The sequence below is a fragment of the Dipodomys merriami genome, unplaced genomic scaffold, assembly GCF_024711535.1.
Source record: "Dipodomys merriami isolate MVZ:Mamm:240054 unplaced genomic scaffold, mDipMer1.0.p SCAF_24, whole genome shotgun sequence".
Classification (NCBI taxonomy): Eukaryota; Metazoa; Chordata; class Mammalia; order Rodentia; family Heteromyidae; genus Dipodomys; species Dipodomys merriami.
In genome coordinates this window covers 2795853-2814704 of record NW_027203826.1, presented here as the reverse complement: position 1 = coordinate 2814704, position 18852 = coordinate 2795853, and the positions used below count along the sequence as shown (strand labels likewise).

The following is an 18852-nucleotide window of genomic DNA, read 5'->3' as shown; positions in this document are numbered from 1 at the left end:
GGGTGGGGTGGGGGGCACTGTTTTCCTGCTGTCTCCCTTCCCTGCCTTGGTTCTCTGGAAGTGGAGTACATTGATGGAGCACATGGTTGCTGACCCAGACCTGCTTCCACTCTGGAGTAGCAGAGTTAGTTGTGCACCTGCAGTTCAGAAGAGCAGTAGTTTGAGACTTGGCTCTGTGGCTGAGTGAGTCATTTAGCGTGATTGATTCCCTAAGTGTCATTTACTCTTTAGGGGAGAAATAAATATGCGTGATATCCTCCTCTTCTCCTCCCCCTCCCCCCAGTGTCCTGAGCTTGAACTCAGGGCCTGGATCTTGTCCCTGAGTTTTTTCAGCCAGTGCTCTACCCCTTGAGCCATGGCTCTACTGCCAGTTTTTTTGGTTTTTAGGTTTTTGGGGGGTAAGTAATTGGAGAAGAGAGTCTCATGGATGATCCTATTTTGGGCTGGCTTTGAACTATGATTCTCAGAAATCAGCCTTCTGAGTAGCTAGGATTACAGGCACTGAAGCTCCCTGCTTGTTTTTTCTTTCTGAGAAAAGGTCCCCCTGTGTAGCCCAGGCTGGTCTCAAACTTGCAAATTTCCTTCCTCTGCCTCCAGAGCAAAGAATTACAGGCACGCACCACTACAGCCTTTTTTTTTTTTTTGCTGGGTAGAGATCAAATACATTTTTAAGTAGTGTTAAGTGTGGTCACATTCACACATTGTTGGACAACCCCATCTCTAGAACCTTTGCACCACATAAATGGTGTCCATTAAACAGATCCCCATGTTTTCTTTCCTCAGTCCCAGTCAGCCACCATCAAACTGAATCTCTATGAAGGTACTTCGTAAGCAGAATCACACAGTATTTGTCTTTTGGTTATAGTAAGTCTTAGCCCACCATAAGCAATTGCATCCCCCCCCCCTTCTTTTCAGCTTTCTGTATGCTCACAGTTGTCACCTGTAGCTACTAGTGAGTTGTTTCATAAGGGAACAAGATAGTACCACCCTATCATTTCAAAGAGGGCGCAGGATTGGTGGAATGGAGAACACAAAGTGAAGGAGATAGAGATGTGCTTTAAGTAAGGTTTCCTCCCTCCTTCTCTCCCTTGCTCTCTTCCTTCCATGCTTCCTTCTGAATACAATTTAACCTTTATCTGGATATCTAAGGGCCCATTTACAACGTGAACCAAAAGGAAGGAAATAACCTAAACAATCTTTGTGTGTGTATATATAGTGGTGTTATTTATCTCCTTGGACTGGATTTCTTCTGTCTGGGACTTGGTCATTTTGCCTTCAGGTTAAGGCCAAGATGGGGCCAGGAGGACTGGGTGACAGCAGCAAGTCACTTTACCCTGGTTTTATCATCCTTGAAGGAGAGCACTCTGGGTTAATGAAGCACTTGACATGGGCCAGTGTCAGTACTGATTGTTGTTGGGGGTGTGTCTGGAAGGAAAGGGTCACCACCCAGGCCTTTGAGAACACTGAATGGCAGACATAGACTTACTGACAATATCCAGATTTCACCCTTGATCAAGAATTACGTTAAATACTTAACTTTCTGGAGTGTATTACTTATTACCTTCTTAGCTCAATTTCAGTAGCCACCGAACTACTGGCTGCTGTTCTGGTTTGTATCTGGGTTGAAAGATAAGATTATCATTAGAAAGCATAGCTTGGGGCTGGGAAGATGGCTCAGTGGTAGAGTGCTTGCCTTGCATGCATGAGGCCCTGGGTTCTATTCCTCAGCACCACATAAACAGAAAAAGCCAGAAGTGGTGCTGTGGCTGAAGTGGTAGACAGCGCTATCCCTGAGCAAGAGTTGAGGGACAGTGCCTAGGCCCAGAGTTCAGGCCCCACAACCAACAACAACAACAACAAAAATTGTGTTGGGATTACTATTCATATAAAAACATTTAAAGAGTTTTAACATAAACAAAAATATTACAGCTAATCATATAGAAAATATACAACTAGCTACATTAATTCCTCTTTTTGTTTTGTTCTTTGGGCTTCTAGAAGGAATTCTGTGTACTAAAAGGCTACAGGTAAAGACTCTATGTTCCCACAACCATAGAGTATAAGAAATAGATGTTAATCTAGGAAAAGGAATTACAGGCGTATTGTCTGTAATTGTATAGAGCCTTTGGTTTTGCTGTAGTTTATGTTGCTGTTTTACTTTTTCCCTTTTTGAGGCAGGATCATGCTGTTTTAGCTCAGGCCAGTCTTGAACTGGTGATCCTTCTTCCTCAGTCTCCTCAAATTGCTAGGACTACAGGCATGTACCACCATGCCTGGCACTTTTTTGGTTTGAGGCAGAGTTATGCGAGTTTTATTTTCCTATATGTGATTTTTTTTTAAAGTAAACTTTCAGTCTCACAGTCCAAAATAATTTTAAATGTGTTAATATGTAAGTGGGTCATGAAAGCAAAAGATAAAACAACTGTGAGGAAATGTGCCTTGAAATATTCTTACTTGGTTTTGGTTACAACTTGTGTAATAGAGAATATTATGTGAAACAGTTTAATTTGCATGGACCAGTATAGCAAGAATGACCAGTTTTTCTTAAGTACAAGCAAATCATAGAATTTCATGTGAATTGTAACTTCAAAACAATTTTTGCCTATATTTAAAAAAACCAGTTGGTAAAGAAAACCCAGTAATAGCAAGCTTTCTAAGTTTGATCTCCAAACTCTGAAAGATGCGAATTTTTCATCTCTTATAATTAGATCAAATTTTATAAGAAGCCTTGACATGTGGCTTCTAGAGTTTTTCTAATACATTTTTGAGTCATTTGTAAATGAAAAAAAAGAAATGAGTACATTAATACGCTATCATCTCATTTTTTTGGGCGGGGGTGGGGAGTCCTGGGGCTTGAACTCAAGGCTGGGCACTGTCCCTGAGCTTCTTTTGCTCAAGGCTAGTGCACTACCACTTGAGCCACAGCACCACTTCCAGCATTTTCTGTTTATGTGGTGCTGAGGAATAGAACCTAGGGCCTCATGCATGCAAGGCAAGCATTCTATCACTAAGCCACCTTCCCAGCACCTATCATCTCATTCTTTATATATATAATTGTGAACATACTGTACAGAGGGGTTACAATTACATGGGCAAGATAATGAGTACATTTCCTACCAAGCATTGTAGCCTCCTCCTTTGTTTACCCTTCACATCCCTTCCCAACCTCCTCCCCCCCCCCCATCCTCCCCCCCCATTCTCCCCCCCGCCAAAGTTGTAAAGTTCGTTTTCGACATGACAACTTGTCATCTCATTCTTGTGTATTCCATTTTCTTAAGTTTTCCTTTCATAAACCTTTTTTTTTTTTTTGGCAAGGGATCAGGGTGATATGTGGCTCCTTGCTCCGCTAGGATACCCTCACAGTTGCTTTAAATGTTAATGATGTTTGTGTCCTATGTCAGTCACTTCATACATAATGGTCCACATTTGTGAAAGGCCCCCAGTTTTCTGTATATAGACAGAGTGGAAATAACCAGGATGGAACAGCCATCTTGGCTTCTTCTAACTAGCTGCACTTTTAGCTATGCTTTCCAATTCTACTGAGAGATGGGCCAGACTCTAGATGTCCCATGGATACATTCACCCTTTGTTTTTTGGAGTGTTGAGGATGGAACCCACTAACCTACAGTTCCAACCCTTGGTTTCTTTGAAACAGCGCTTCCCCATGGAACTTACAGTGGTCTTGAACTAGCTTTGTAGGTTAACCTTGGACTTGCAATACTACCTCTGCCTCATGACCCCCTCCTGCCTCACAGTTAACTTCTTGCTCTTATGGCTCTTTGGTCCATTAGCCTAATATCAGCAGGACCCTGTTCCCACTTTTTGGTGCCTTTTGTGTGTCTGCACTAGGACACAGCAGAATGAGTAAGTGCACTCTTCTCAGTGGCTTTGGGGGAAACTTTTATGGGAGTTGAGAGCAGCACAATTAAATGCTAAGCTGAACAGGATAAGGACTGTTTACTTTATTGTGTTACAGCAGCCTATGGATGCTTCCTTCAGCCCTTGTCAGGGAGTGGGTGCCACCTTAACAGCCCCAAATTTCCCTTTTCCCTCACTCGCTCCCCTTCTCTTATTCCCCAGTGTCTTCTTCTCTCCTTACAGTCTTCAGTTTGTGCAAAGATTGTACAGCTCCTGGGGCAGAATGAGGTGGACTATCGCCAAAAGCAAGTGGTCATCCTGAGCCAGGATAGCTTCTACCGTGTCCTCACTTCGGAGCAGAAGGCCAAAGCTCTGAAGGGCCAGTTCAACTTTGATCACCCCGGTGAGTGGGAAGTTGACTCTGTGTGTGCATGTGTGTATGCGTGCATGCATGTGCATGCGTGCACACATGTGAGCATATGTGTTGGGAGATGGAAGGGGTAGTGTGAATCTATTGGAATGCTATATAGTAAGTACTTGGCTTATTCAGTATTGTCAGTACAGAGGATGACCTGTGGGAACTTGGAACTTGAGATGGACTAGCCCCAGGAGAGTGAGTGTGCACATACATGTACCTACACATGTACAAACATACACAAACACACACACTGATCTGTAGTAGCCTATCACCTCTCCTCCCTGCCCTGTATATAAGCTGGCTTATGTGTGCTCAGCTCACAGACTGATCATCTTGAGATGTGGAGCTTAGTATGGCTGCCTAAATGAGTGTCTGACAGCCAGATCCATATAGTATTCCTTCAGCTGGTTTGGGGTCCTTATTGTTGTTGCCAACCCTTCATATTTTGGTTGCAAGAACTAGGGCTTAAGCTTAAGGCTTAGCTTTTCACTCAGGGCTGGCACTCTACCATTTGAGTCACAGCTCTACTTCAGTCTTTTTGATGGTGAATTGGAGATAAAAGTCTCATAGCCTTTACTGCCCAGGGTGGCTTCAGATCTCAGCCTTCTGAACAGCTAGGCTTACAGACGTGAGCCACCAGCACACCTGGCATGTCCTTCCCTAGTTGCCAGCAACAGGTATTCTGGCTAACGTGCCAGTCTAAGCCAACAGCTGAACTTAAAAGGAGGAGTTGGAATGTCAGGAGGAATTAATTTGTACATCCCATTTCAAGATCTAGGGAACATTTGTATTCTGCTTTGGGTAGAGATTGGTTTTGCAAGGTGGTGGGCAGTAAGCTACTTTAGGATGTGATATGCTTATATCAAATACTGGTTTCTGGGATTGTCTTGTGTGTGATCATAGGAAATATTAGTTGGGAAAACATTTACACAACCTAATTTTCTTCAGATGCCTTTGACAATGAACTCATCTTCAAAACACTCAAAGAAATCACAGAAGGGAAAACAGTCCAGATCCCTGTGTATGACTTTGTCTCCCATTCCAGGTAAGTTGATATGTGAATTGGCTGAGCCGGAGATGGATACTCATCATAACCCATAGCATCCCTGTTGTGTGCTTGTACCCCCCTCTCCATCCTGGGCACTCAGGCCTTAGTCCTGACCTGGCCCTGGGCTACCGCAGCTGTCCACAATGCAGTGTAGGTTGGGGGTTTGCACAAGGTGGTGAGATCATATAGGTTTTTTGGGGGGTTTTGCTTTGTTTTGTTTTTCCTGGAAAGGTCTGACCTTCCTGGAAAAGAAAGACCTATCTCATGGGCTGGGAAGGTGGCTCAGTGGTAGAGTGCTTGCCTTGAATGCATTCCTCAGCACCACATAAGCAAAAAGAAAAAAGCCGGAAGTGGAGCTGTGGCTCAAGTTGTAGAGCGCTAGCCTTGAGCTGAAGAGCTGAGGGACAGCGCTCAAGCCCAGAATTCAGGCCCCACAACCGCCCCCCCCCCAAAAAAAAAAAACAAGAAAAGAAAGAAAGACCTATCTTAAAGTTCTATAAACTCTCCTGAAAACTTCCTGATGAAAATTAGAGATGAGGTTGAAGGTGAGGTGGTAATCTTGGTTAGGAATAGAGTAATGGCTAGACTTTTAGCTTGTCTTCCTTCCCAAGTGGGGAAAATGGGTTCCTACAGCATTTGATCTTGTTGGCCACACACCTAAGGGGCCTTGAGAACTGGGGACAGTTTCAGTATCCCATTAATATGGCACTACCCAGCCAGATGCTGAATTCCTAGATGGCCTATGACACGTGTGGTTCTTCGCATAGTTTGGGTTTGTTGTGACTCTGGGAGTGTGCTTTCTCTCCCCCACCCCCACCCCCCCTTAGTTCTGGGGCTTGAACTCAGGGCCAGGGCACTGTCCCTGAGCTTCTTTTGCTCAAGGCTAGCACTCTACCACTTCTGGCCTTTTCTGTTTATGTGGTATTGAGGGATTGAACCCAGGGCTTCATGCATGCTAGGCAAGCACTTTACCACTAAGCTACATTCCCAGCCCTTCTGAGAGTGTTTTTAAGCTGGTAAGTCTTTGTGAAAGTTTCTCCAGTAGCATTCTCTGGTTCTATTCATTCTCTCTTGAGTTGAAAGTTTTTGAAGTAGGAAAATTTGATCTCACATGTCTCTTACCAGATGTTCTTATAAGGCCAGTTTTTTTTTTTTGTTTGTTTGTTTGTTTTTTGTTGGTCATGGGGCTTGAACTCTGGGCCTGGGTGCTGTCCTTCAGCTCAAGGCGAGCGCTCTACCACTTGAGCCACAGCACCACTTCCAGTTTTCTGGTGGTTTATTGGAGATAGGAGTCTCACGGTCTTTCCTGCCCGGGCTGGCTTTCAACCGCGATCCTCAGATCTCAGCCTCCTCAGTAGCTAGGATTACAGGCGTGAGTGAGCCACTGGCACCAGCTTATGGCCATTTTTTTTCTCCCTGTGGGCTCCTGCACATGTTTCAATTGTTCCTGAATGCACTGTGCTCATGTTCTGTGCCTTTCTCATGAGCAGAGCATGACAGTGTGGAAAAGGTTACATCGGAAGAGAGAGTACCTCAGATGCATAGTGGGGCTGCTTTGCTACCCAGCCCATCCCTTGCCAGTGTCTTCTGAAGCACATCACACAAGGGCCAGATCCTCCTGTATGAGAGGTCCCAAACCCCTTATCTTCTGTGCCGATCTTTTACTGAATTACAGATTATAGAAGAATAATGGCATTTGGTGTAGGGACTGGAGTTACCCTAAATGCTGGGGGCTGGGAGATGATGACCTAATGTAGCAAGTACTCTACCACTAAGCTACATCCCTAGCCCTGGGTGTTGGATCCAGCTATCAACAGGTATAAATATCCATGCTGTCCTTCCAACCCTGATTTTGATGTGTACCTAAGCTACTTCACAGTTCTAGAGAATCTATTTCTCTCCAGCAAATGGACACAAAGTCAGGGGTCTCAGGGGTCGGACCTCACACAGAATCAGAGCATGTCTTTGAGGGAGTTCTGATCACATCTTCATTAGAGACCCTTTGCTGCTGGCCTGTGTTTGCACAGAACTGTTATCTTAGGGAATTTAAGAAAACTTGATTTGGCTTTGTTTGTACATGTTAGTTCATCTGATAGCATGACTAATAAACCTGCCAGTGAATTTTGAGTGAGAGGCAAGATAAAAAGGAGGATATAGGGTCAGGATCAAGGGACAGAAATACATCCAAGTAGGCCAGTCCACGAGACAGAGGCCCATCCCTTAACCATTTCACAATACTTTACCCACCTTTGGAAGAGTCAGGTTTACGTTAATATCTGCCATGGTCTGCTCAACCCTGTGGGGTGGGTGGACAGGATCATGTATATACATGCCTGACTGCCTGGCTGACTCCCTCCTCCCTTGCTGTTTCCCTCCCTCTCTTCCACCGTCTTCCCCTCTTCTTCCTTTTTTGTGTGTGGGGGTACTGGGCTTGAACTCAGGGCCTTGTGCTCTTAGCATTTTCCACTAAAAGCTGAAATTCTACCACAGTAGAGCCACAGCTCTACTTCTTTTTTGATGGTTCATTGGAGATAAGAGTCTCAAACTTTTTCTGTGCAGGCTGACTTTGATGATTCAGCCTTCTGAGTCACAGAGTTTAGAGGCATGAGACACTAGTACCTAGCTCCCTGCTTTATCAGTCCTGAAATGTAGGTACTAGGCCCTAACTACTTGAGGCCTTGAGCTACTTTGCTGCACGTTCACAAATGCTTTCTTATCCATATTCTAATAGTTTATTTTTTCCTTTCTTCTCTCCATTTAGTTTAGGTCTGGGGGAGGGGTTGATGTGAGAGAGAACAGAGTTTCTGTTTTTTAAAGTTCAGAGCTAGGTTGCAGAAATGCCAGGCATGAAAGCATTCCTGGAGACGCCTTCAGAGAGTAAGAACTCACATCTCCTGTCTGAAGTCTCATTCTAGAAACTTTTTTGTTGTTGTTGTTCTTAGTTGTGGGGCTTGAACTCTGGGCTTGGGCTTCAGCTCAAGGCGTGTGTTCTACCACTTGAGCCACAGTGCCACTTCTGGTTTTCTAGTGGCTTATTGGAGATCAGAGTCTCACAGACTTTACTGCCTGGGCTGGCTTGAACTGTGATCCTCAGATCTCAGCCTCCTGAGTAGCTAGGATTACAGGCACGAGCCACCAATGCCTGGCTCTTTTTTCTTTTTTTAAAGTATTCCTAGGAGAAGTATGTTAGCCTCTGTTTCTGCTTGATGGCAAAACCTCAGAAGATCTGGGCAAAGGAGAACCATTGTCCTAGCTGTGCTCACTTCTTGGCCCTTTGGTGGTGGTCTGAGGTCTCTGTGAGGCTAAGCGCCAAGCCCCTGGTCCCCATTCTCACTTTGGGGGGGAGGGTCCAGCACGAGCTCTGGCTCATGTCTTATTGCTCACCCTGCTGGCCGGCCCATTACCTGCCCTTTGCTTTGCAGGAAAGAGGAGACGGTTACTATTTACCCTGCAGACGTGGTGCTCTTTGAAGGGATCCTGGCCTTCTACTCCCAGGAGGTTCGAGACCTCTTCCAGATGAAGCTTTTTGTAGATACAGATGCGGACACCCGGCTTTCCCGAAGAGGTGCGTTCTGAAAGTCTCCAATGGGCTTGGTGGTAGCTGCCTTGGGAGAAGGAAGCTGGATGGCTGCAACAGAGACAGCCCTTACTGAGACTCAAGCCTGGGCTTTCATGAGACAACTCTGTGGTGGTGTCATCCAGCCTGGCTGTGCCAGTTCAGTTCCAGGACATACTGTTGCCCAAATAAATGTTTGGTGACATATGAGAAGGGATTAGTCACTTAACTATTTTGGATATGAAAGACCTGTGAGGTCACTAAATTGAAATAAGAAGTTGACATTCTGATTTGGCTGGGAAAATCCCCAGTTTCTTAGGGGTTTCTTACATACAAGGCATCAAGATAAAGATGTCTTGACTGGGGGCCAACTGTAGGAGATCTGGGGACAGGAGCCTCAGTGTGTAACTGCAGCACTGGGGTGGTTTGTACTCCACCTGCTTCCCCTGTGTGGTGTCATTCTCTACAGGCAGCCCAAAACAGAGTACCCATGGTCTTAACCCAGTATGCACCTGTGATGTGCAGAGCCCACAGGCCCACTGTGGGTGTGAGCTGTGCAGGACACTAAGGAGTTCACTTCTACTGGGAGATACAGGAGACTTAGGGGAGGGAAGAGGTCAGAACATAGAAGTGGGGTCCAGCAGTGCCAAAGTACCCAAGGGACTGCGTGCTCCCCATGAAAATGGCAGGTAGCTGGAGGACACAGAAGGCTGTAGAGATTTGGGATGTAGCTAGCTCAGGCCCAAGTTGAAAGAGAGACTAGCCAGGGAGACCATTTGGAAACCATATGGACCTGGACTAGAGGTGGCCTGTTGCACTTTTAGGGTGGGACGGAGGGAGTGAAGGTTTGGAGTGAGGTGAGGAAGGTATCAGCACTGACAAGGGCTCAACAAAGGCAGAAGGATGGTGGTGCCAGGAAAGAGGAAAGAGCGGTGACTGATGTTTGAGTCTCTGTTGTGCGAAACAGGGAGAGTCACAAGAAATGGTGAGGCCAGCTCCTAATCACAGAGCAAATTATTGGCAGATACACATTTTGTAAGCTCCAAGCCAGAGTCTTCTGTTCTCAAGGTCTGTCATTTTTTTTTTTTAATCTGTGTAATTTTTTTTTTCTCCTTGGTCCATGAAACAAATCTGCAGTTTATTCAGTTTAGCAATATCAGTATAAGAGCTGGTAATGGAACTTGTAGATTATAGAAAAGTACATCTGGTGTTTGCCTTCCTAAGAAGTGACACTTTATGTGTGTGTGTTTGTATGTATGTATGTGTGTGTATGTGCACACACGTGTGCATGCATGCATGCGTGCATGTTGGTACTGAGGCTTGAATGCAGGAGGCTAGCAACAACATTGCCTAGCTTTTGCTCTAGGCTATCATTGTACTGTTTGAGCCACACAACCATTCTGGCTTTTTAGGAGATAAGAGCCTCTCTGGTTTATCTGCCTGGGCTGAGTTTGAATGGCTATGCTCCTATCTTTTCCTCCTGAGTTAGTTAGCTAGGATTACTGGTGTGAGCTACCAGTGTCTGGCCATCCACACTCTTTTTAGGTCAGTAGGAGTCACACTAGATGGTACACACAAGTGTGATGGAAAAGGGATGAAAATAAGAGGCCAGTGTTTTTGGCCCAGCCTAGCCTCTAGCATCTGTCTGACTTTGTAATGTTCTTGGGACATTCAGGCTTGGATTTCTTTATAGGGACTATGAGACAAGTTTGTTTTTTTATGATCTTGACTTTGACCTGGGCAAAAAATTATCTTTTGGCAGATAATTGAAATCTTAATACCTGCACCTATGCTGCTTCTACCCCAGGTCCTGGCTTATCATTATATCTACAAGTCATTTGGGGTTTTTCCTTGCTTGAGTGCTTGGTATCGCTGTTAGGTACCAAATTAGGAAGGTAGAAAGATGCATTGAGAGAAATAAATTATGAATTCAGCCAGGTGCTGGTGGTTCATGTCTATAATTCTAGCACCTTAGGAGGCTGAGATCTGAGAACTTCATTTCAAAGTCAGCCTGGACAAGAAAGTCCATGAGACTCCATGTAACCATCCCCAAACCAGAATTGGAGCTGTGGCTCTAAGTGATAGAGTGCTAGCCTTGAGCAAAAGAGTGTAGGGATGGTGCTAGGTCCTGACTTCAAGCCCCAGAACCAACCAAAAAATTCTTTTTGTTTTTGGATTCAGATGAGATGGGCTGAGATCCTACTTTTACAACACTTCAGATATGTAGCTTTAGGTAAATTGTGTCTTTACCTCTTTATACTTTGTCTATTATTAGTATTATTAGTATTAGTCTATAGTCATCTAACATTTAATATTTCCTGGCTAGTTCTTAAAAATGCCTGTTAGTCGTCTAACATTGAATACTTCTGGGTTGGTTATTAAGTAAGACTAGAAAAAGCTTAGAGAAGAGCCTGGAGATTCATTAGTTAGCAAATACCTACATGGTGGATCAGTAATCAGCTTCTGATCAAGAGGCTGGTGCCTTTCTGTCTCTGTGGGCTGTCAGGGCCTCTGAATGGGTCTGGCTGGGCTATGTCCTCAGACCATGTCCTTGGGCTGAAACCAGCACTAGACTTGCAGGAGGCAGTCCATACAAGATGATATGCAGGGAATTATAACCAGGCTTAGTGTAGGATCAAAGTTGTTGGAAAAGAGAGTTGACATCTAATAATGTTCTAAATAAACAGAACATTCTTTCTTCCTTTCTTGGCCTGGGCTTATTATATTAAATGAGGGAACCCCCCTGAGAGATTTGCACCACTCCCAACCCTAGGATTGGGGCCAGTTCTGCCAACCTCAGGCTGCGTGCATAGGTTTATTGCTGCCTCCTTTTGGATCTGCTGCCTTTACAAGTCACTTGCTCTTGAGTCACTTTCCAGGTAGTCTTAGGGACTTTTCTACGTACTATTTCTACAACTGAATATCCTCTCTTCATGTGGGACAAACAAGCATGTTGTTGGGTGGGGTGTGGGCCTGGTGCAGAGCTAGGGAGGGCTGGGTGAGTCAGGAACAGCTGTTAGACCTGGAGGACATTTCTGGAAATCTAGCTTGATGATTTTGCCCAAGGGTTTGTCACATTCTCCTGGGCATTGAACCTTTAGATCCCAAGGTGACCCTCTGATGGGGGAAGAATTTGTCTTGAGTCAGATAGCCCTGATAGGATAAAGTGTTTTCCAGGGAGCTCCCTATTTAGGCACAACTTTCTGCACTCTCTACCCTTATCTACCCTTGAATTCTGGGACAGTGAGGAAGGAGACCCAGGGGCTTAGGGCTGCTGACTCTTTGTTTCTCCCCTGCATCACACCCTATGCCAGGTCACATTGTTAGGGCTGCAGTACTGATCAGTTTGTTCATTCTGTTCTTTAACTATATCTCAACAAGTTGTTTTATCCAAGTAAGGTGACAACCACTGGGGAATCATCCTTACTGTGGGTCCCTTTAAATTTTGCTTTTGGCTTCCACTGCCAAGAAAGAACATTTGTAGATTTGGAAAGGCTTAGATGAAAGGCCGAGCAGGGTATATGCAGCTAGATTTGTGGCATCCTGGCCAGAAAAAATGTGCTTGGGTCATGGGGAGGAAGGGAGAGTTAGCTTTGAATCCTTGGAGTTCTCTTAATTTGTGCCCATGGAGTAGGATGCTAGCTGACCGGGATCATACTGGGCTGAGGGAGTGGTCCCAGGCTGTTTAAGGTGGCAGCTCTCTCAAAGGCTCTTGGAGAAGAGATACCAGTGCCTTCTAATTGTTATGTTTCTGATGGACCACTTTGGGGCCCATGTCCTTTGGTGTGGTTTTTCCCTTTTCCTATTTCTCCTCCTCCCCATGGCTTTTAAGGTGCTGGATTCCTGCTAGTCCCTCCCGCAGAGCACCTCACGTACCAGTGTTCTGGAAGACTCCCCTTTCTTACCTGGGTCTATAGTTTCCTGCCCTCTGCCACATGGGTCTGCCTGGCAGGAGACATTGCTTTCATAGAGCCTCCTAGGGCTTTGCCATCACAGGAATCATGACAGTGCAGGTTTATTGAACATATATATCAGTGGGTGGGCAGAAGAGTATTTGCACCTTCCCATTTTCCTAGGGAATAACCTTATGAGGAAGGCATTTTCTCTGTTTTGAGGAAATGGAAATTCAAAGTGGATAAGTCATTTGCCTGTCCATATTCACCAGAGTAGGAGTTACTGGGATTAGGATTCAAATCCAGGTCAGTTTCACCCTAGGCCCTAACCATAGATAGCATTATAAGAAACGGCCTTTGGACTGTAGAGCAGATTTGCTGTGACCGTTACCTCATCCAGTAGCTTTCTGCAAGTTTGCTTCTCCAGGGATGTAACAGGTCACTTACTGGTCTGCAAGGCAGAAACTCCGCCTGAGGCCAGTAGAGGTCAGTGGGCCACATGAAAGAGTATAAGGAAAATGACCTGGTGTTAGGTGAGGAAGCCAGTGGCACATCCTGTGAAACAAATCTGGTCCCAGGCTTAGACAAGAAAGCAAAAGCTGCCCAGTGTGTGTTTTTCCTCTAGCTCAGCTATCCTTTTGATCTGTTTGTCTTTTTCTTGAGGTTTTATCAGGAGGCCATCCTGGCTGTGTAGTTTGGCCCCTATATGTACTAGAGCACTAAGAATGTATGGAGGCAAGCCACGTGGCAGCTCCCCAGGGCTCCTTCCTGGCTGAGGCTCCACAGCACGTCTGTGGGGAAGGAGGAGCCAGAGACCTGTGTGGTAATGCTAGGGAAAGCCAAGCCCTCACAGCAGGAGGCTGTGTAAGTCTTGGAACCAACCATTTTTCATTACCAGGGCTCATGTGGAAAGCACTTTGTAAATTGAGAAGCTGGCATAAAGATCAGGGAGCGGAAGCATTGGTACCTAGCTCTTAGGTCTTGCTGAGTTTTCTCCCTTCTGGTCTTAGAGTGATCATGTTTATCTAAATCATAACTATGATGTTCTTCCTTTCTTCAGATTGTGTGTGTGTGTGTGTGTGTGTGTGTGTGTTTCTGTCTGTCTATATCTCTATGATGTTCTTCCTTTCTTCAGATTGTGTGTGTGTGTGTGTGTGTTACTGTCTGTCTATATCTACAGTCTGTAGGGTAAGGTGGGGCATGATCTATCCCTTAGTCTTTTCAATCAAGGCTGGAGCTCTACCCCTTAAGCAACAGCTCCACTTCCAGCTTTTTTTCTTAGTTGGATATTAAGAGTCTCATTGGACTTTGCTGCCCAGTCTGATTTCAAACTGCAGTCCTTATATCTCAGACCGATGAGTAGCTAAGATTGTAGGTATGAGCCATTGGTGCTTAGTGAGAATACAGTTATTTAGAAACAGCTTTCCAGAAACTCACAGAGAAGCCCCAACATTTGTATACTGTCCGTTTCTGAGAAACGATTGGGAAGGAGCCAAGGGGCCAGAACCCAGGTTGTGAGTGGATATGGTCACCTTTAAGGTTGAGAGTGAGGGGTTAGCAGATTGGTAATAAGAGGTAATGTGACAGCTGCAGGGACCTCTGTGTTGCATGAGAGGAATGCCTTCCCAGGTCACTGCTGAAGGGAAATGAAGCGGGGGGGGGGGGAGGGTGGCTAATAAATAGTGTCAAGTATGCAGTCCCCATTCCCTTTCCAGTGTTTGAGTCCCTTATTAGAACTGATCTGGCAGAGATGGTAGATGATAGAAGGTGGAAAGCCTGGGGCCACTTGGGCTCTTCCTGATGTGTGATTTTCTCATTAAAGTCCTCCCTACCCCCTGCTCCCCACTGACATTCAACCTGCCTTCTCTGCCCCAGGAGAGTACTGGGGCACTAGCCAATGAGCTGACCCACTAGACAGGTGAGTGCACAGGGGCTGGGTAAAGCCCATCACCTCTCTAGGCCAGACTGCTTTCAGCTACCATGAGCTCTCCGGACTACCCTGCTCTTTGCTCATTCACACTGAAATTCAAAATGCTGCTTGGGATGAGAAGACCTTGGTTGGTCAGCCTAACATTAGAGACCATTTTGTGACAGAATTTGATGGTTGGTCCTAACAAAACTGAATTGTTAGATGGGTACAGGTGGTTCATTCCTGTAATCCTAGGTACTCAGGAGGCTGAGATCTGAGGATTGAGTTTTGAAGCCAATTTAGGAAGTGGCACTGTGGTTTAAGTGGTAGAATGCTCGCCTTGAGCAAAAGAAGCTCAGGGACTGAGCCTAGGCCCTGAGTTCAAGCCTCAGAGATAGCACCAAAACAAACAAACAAACAAAGTGATTTGTTTTTGTTGGAGCTTCTGTTGACTGTACTGGGTCAAATCCACCTGGAGTCCGCCTTGTGAATGATCCAGTGACTGTCAGCCTGCGAGAGCCCAAGAGCCCGGATCCCCAGCAAGGGCAGGTTTGTGCTGGCTCTTGAACCTTTTTTTTTTGATTCTTGTTTTTCCTTTTCTCTTATAGTGTTAAGGGACATCAGCGAAAGAGGGAGGGACCTGGAACAGATTCTATCTCAGTACATTACATTCGTCAAGCCTGCCTTTGAGGAATTCTGCTTGCCAGTGAGTTGTGTTCTTGATTTGTTTTTGCTGAATGGAGAACTTAAAAAACGTTTTCCTCCTTTTTAGGATTTGACTTTCTTTTTGGTGGTGGTGGGGGCAGTGTTGGAGTTGGAATACAGGGTCTTGTGCTCACTAGGCAAGTCTTTTGATCACTTGAGCCACACTTCCAGCTTAGAACTTAAAATGTAATGATTGACCTAAGTTTTTAAGTTGCCAGGGACTCTTCTCTCTGACTGCCCTCCTGTCCTAAGAGGGCAAACTGGGTACTTGGAGTTCTGTTCTGCCATTCATTCTTCTAGTAGTCCTTTAGAGACATGCTTTGCTTTGGCTGGCTATATAATTGTAATTCTTAGCTAGAGCCGCATTTCTTGCTTGATGGTGTCCCGGCATCATCTTATTTGAAACCATGCCATGTCCCTGATTAGGTCCTCAGAAGGTTTGTGAGGGTGGAGTGCTGGTACAGGGATGCTTGGATCTGCCACAGACCTTTGCAGCTTCTTCTTGGCTCCTTGGTTAGCCCCATTTTGGAAATGCTGTGTTATACCCAAACAATTGTCCCAATTTTCACCCAGGGCATGCTATCAACTGTCTCCAGAGGCAGCTGGGGTTATCTAGTGAAATGGATTTCAGAGAATGAAGGGGGGAAGAGATCCAAGTCTCTTCTTTTGGTCCAACAGTCCTCAGCCAAGAATACATACACTTCCCCTTCCTCCTGAGGAGGGAAGCCACCAGAGACTGACATGTGATCGGTGGGACTGTGGTAGGAAAAGACATAGAATATGGCCTAATTTTGGTAGGATAAGTATTTAACTCAGGAGAACCATGCCTGTGAGTCTCCTGTCTTCCCCAGCTTGGCCAAACCGTAGTCTGACATCTCAATTATTTATATTTAAGAAAGTGAGGGTGGAAAAGAGGGAAGGACGAGAATGAAGGAAGGAGGAGGCTGGAAGTTCACCTGGCTTTGGCACTGGAATTCGAGAAGGCCTTGAGAATAGGTTTAGGGTAAGACTGGCTATGGGAACTTCTCTCTTCATGCTAATATTGAATGCCTGCCATTCTCTTCTGATAAGATGTCTGTTAGAAGGTGTTTGTCCAGCTACACTTTCTGTTTCCATTCAAGGACAAGTATACTTTGCCTGAGTAGCCTTACTGCCCTTTTCACCGCCCTGGCAAGAGTTGGGTTACAAGATTAGGTTCCTGCTAAGAGGAAAGCGGAAGCTGGGAACTGTGAAATCCTTTGTCTATTTACCTATCTGAGGTCCTTCCTGCTCCTTTTAAAACTTCTTATTAAGAAGAAGAAGTGAATGTTTCATTGGGTCAGAGTTAACTGGTCATTCCCTAAGCCATTAATGGTGCTGAAACTCAGGCAAGTGTTTTCTTGGCCTTTTTTGATGTTTCCCACTGCCCAGCCACTCTTGGCTGAGTGAAGACCTGCTCAGTCCCCTGAAAACCAGGAACTGGGACCTAATATATGTTCCCAGAAGTCAAGCTGGGGTGCTTGTGGTACAGATGCTCACATATACTAGATTTGTGGGTTGGTTATACAGGTGGTGGTAGGCTAAACTCAAGTCAGAATCAGGATGTAGTTATTTGTAGAAGGGTCCACAGAAATGGAAACAAGCAATGCAAAAACAGAAACTATAGAATATGTGTAATTATGGTTTTTACTATTTTTAAATATAGCAATAATAGAGTCCAGGAAAGTAGTTATCAGTAGGGATTATTTTTTCTGTCTTTATCCCTGGGCTTAGAGGGAACTATGTCAATTTGCAGACTGAAAAGTCAGTCCTGGGGCTTAAACTCAGGGCCTGGGCACTGTCCTTGAGCTTTTTTTGCTCAAGGCTAGTACTCTGCTGTTTGAGCCTTAGGTCCACTTCTGGCTTTTTGTGATAATTAAAGAGTCTTTCAGACCTTTTCTGCCTGGGACTGGGAAGGTGGCTCAGTGGTAGAGCCACATGCATGCATGAGGTCTTGGGTTTGATTCTTCAGCAGCACAGAAGCAGAAAAAGCCAAAAGTAGCACCTTGGCTGAAGTGGTAGACTGCTAGCCTTGAGCTGGACTGGCTTTGAACTGTAATTTTCATATTTTAGCCTCCTGAGTAGCTAGGACTACAAGGAGTGAGCCACTGGCCCTGAGCATGGATCTCAAATTTCTTTTCATTTTTAAGATTTATTAAAAAAAAACTTTATTTAAGTAGTTGTACAAAGGAGTTGCCATTCAACAAAGCATTTATTAACACAATACATGTTGATTAATCTTATCCTTTCAGCATTCTCTAGAGTTTGAGTTTTTTTAAACTCATTTTCCCTAATGTTGGACACATATGTTTGGTTTTGGATATTTTCTGTGTAGATTAAACATTAATAACAAGAACTCAAACTGCTTTATTATAATCTGGATAAAGTAGAGTTCTGGGCACTTAATTCAAAATTGAGTTGCAAATTGGTTGTGGACAAACTGCTCAGTGGAGCAACCCCCTTCCCTTCACTGTCACATAAAAGTCCTCTTTCCTCATTTCATTCAGTCTCCCTTCTTCATTCAAATCCCTGTAAACAAACAACTTTCCTTCTTGGGCTTCCTGCATTTTGAGACTCTTTCCCACGATATTGTAAACAATATTACACTCAAAACCTTGAGCTGAGTCACATCCTCCCTCATATCCCTTTGAGTTTTTTTCTGAGTTCCTCTATTAATGCATTATAATTATCTTTTTCCAGACAAAGAAATACGCTGATGTGATCATTCCAAGAGGTGCAGACAATCTTGGTGAGTCCCAGTTGGATATCTCTTTTTTTTTTTTTTTTTTTTATTATTATTTTTTTTGGGTCCAGTCGTGGGGCCTGAACTCTGGGCCTGGGCGCTGTCCCTCAGCTCTTCAGCTCAAGGCTAGCGCTCTACCACTTGGCCACAGCACCACTTCCGGCTTTTTTCCTTTTGCTTATGTGGTGCTGAGGAATTGAACCCAGGGCCTCAGGCTTGCAAGGCAAGCGCTTCTACCACTGAGCCAACTTCCCAGCCCACCAGTTGGATATCTCTTGTGGAGGGAAACTTTTGGCATTTGTCAGTGTTAGTTTGGGCAGGATGTAACCGAACAGAGATCTGTAGTCTGTGTCTGAGTCAGAGAAGCATTCCTGCATCTCTGATGTTGGGGAGAGGTGTCTAGGCACCTGTAAATGCTGGCACAGAACAATTCTCTCACACCGAGAGACTGTTAATAGACTGCCTTCAGATATCACCCTTCATCAGTAACATTTGAGTACCTTGTTTTCATCATGCTCTTCAGCAAAAGTGGATTTCTTCCTTATAATCCGCCAACATGGTAGATCCTGAAAAGGATATGGTTGGTTGTAGGCATTTATGTGTTTTGGCTTGTCTGGCAAGTATATTTCCAAACTTCCTGATATAATGTGGCAGAGTTGATCTGTAAGATGAGACTGGATCTTGTCTTTTTATTCTTCATATAA

The 18852-nt window shown here is 44.8% G+C and overlaps 1 protein-coding gene across 2 annotated transcripts in view; it reads left to right on the top strand.

Annotated features, from left to right (window-relative positions):
- Positions 1-18852, top strand: part of Uck2 (uridine-cytidine kinase 2) — a 143756-nt gene that overhangs the window by 46537 nt on the left and 78367 nt on the right. For both annotated transcript variants that reach the window (XM_070034183.1, XM_070034182.1), the window contains exons 2-6: positions 4102-4261; positions 5225-5321; positions 8747-8889; positions 15291-15388; positions 18106-18154. In XM_070034183.1, the coding sequence (XP_069890284.1) occupies positions 4102-4261; positions 5225-5321; positions 8747-8889; positions 15291-15388; positions 18106-18154 (547 nt within the window). The remainder of the gene's footprint in view (positions 1-4101; positions 4262-5224; positions 5322-8746; positions 8890-15290; positions 15389-18105; positions 18155-18852) is intronic.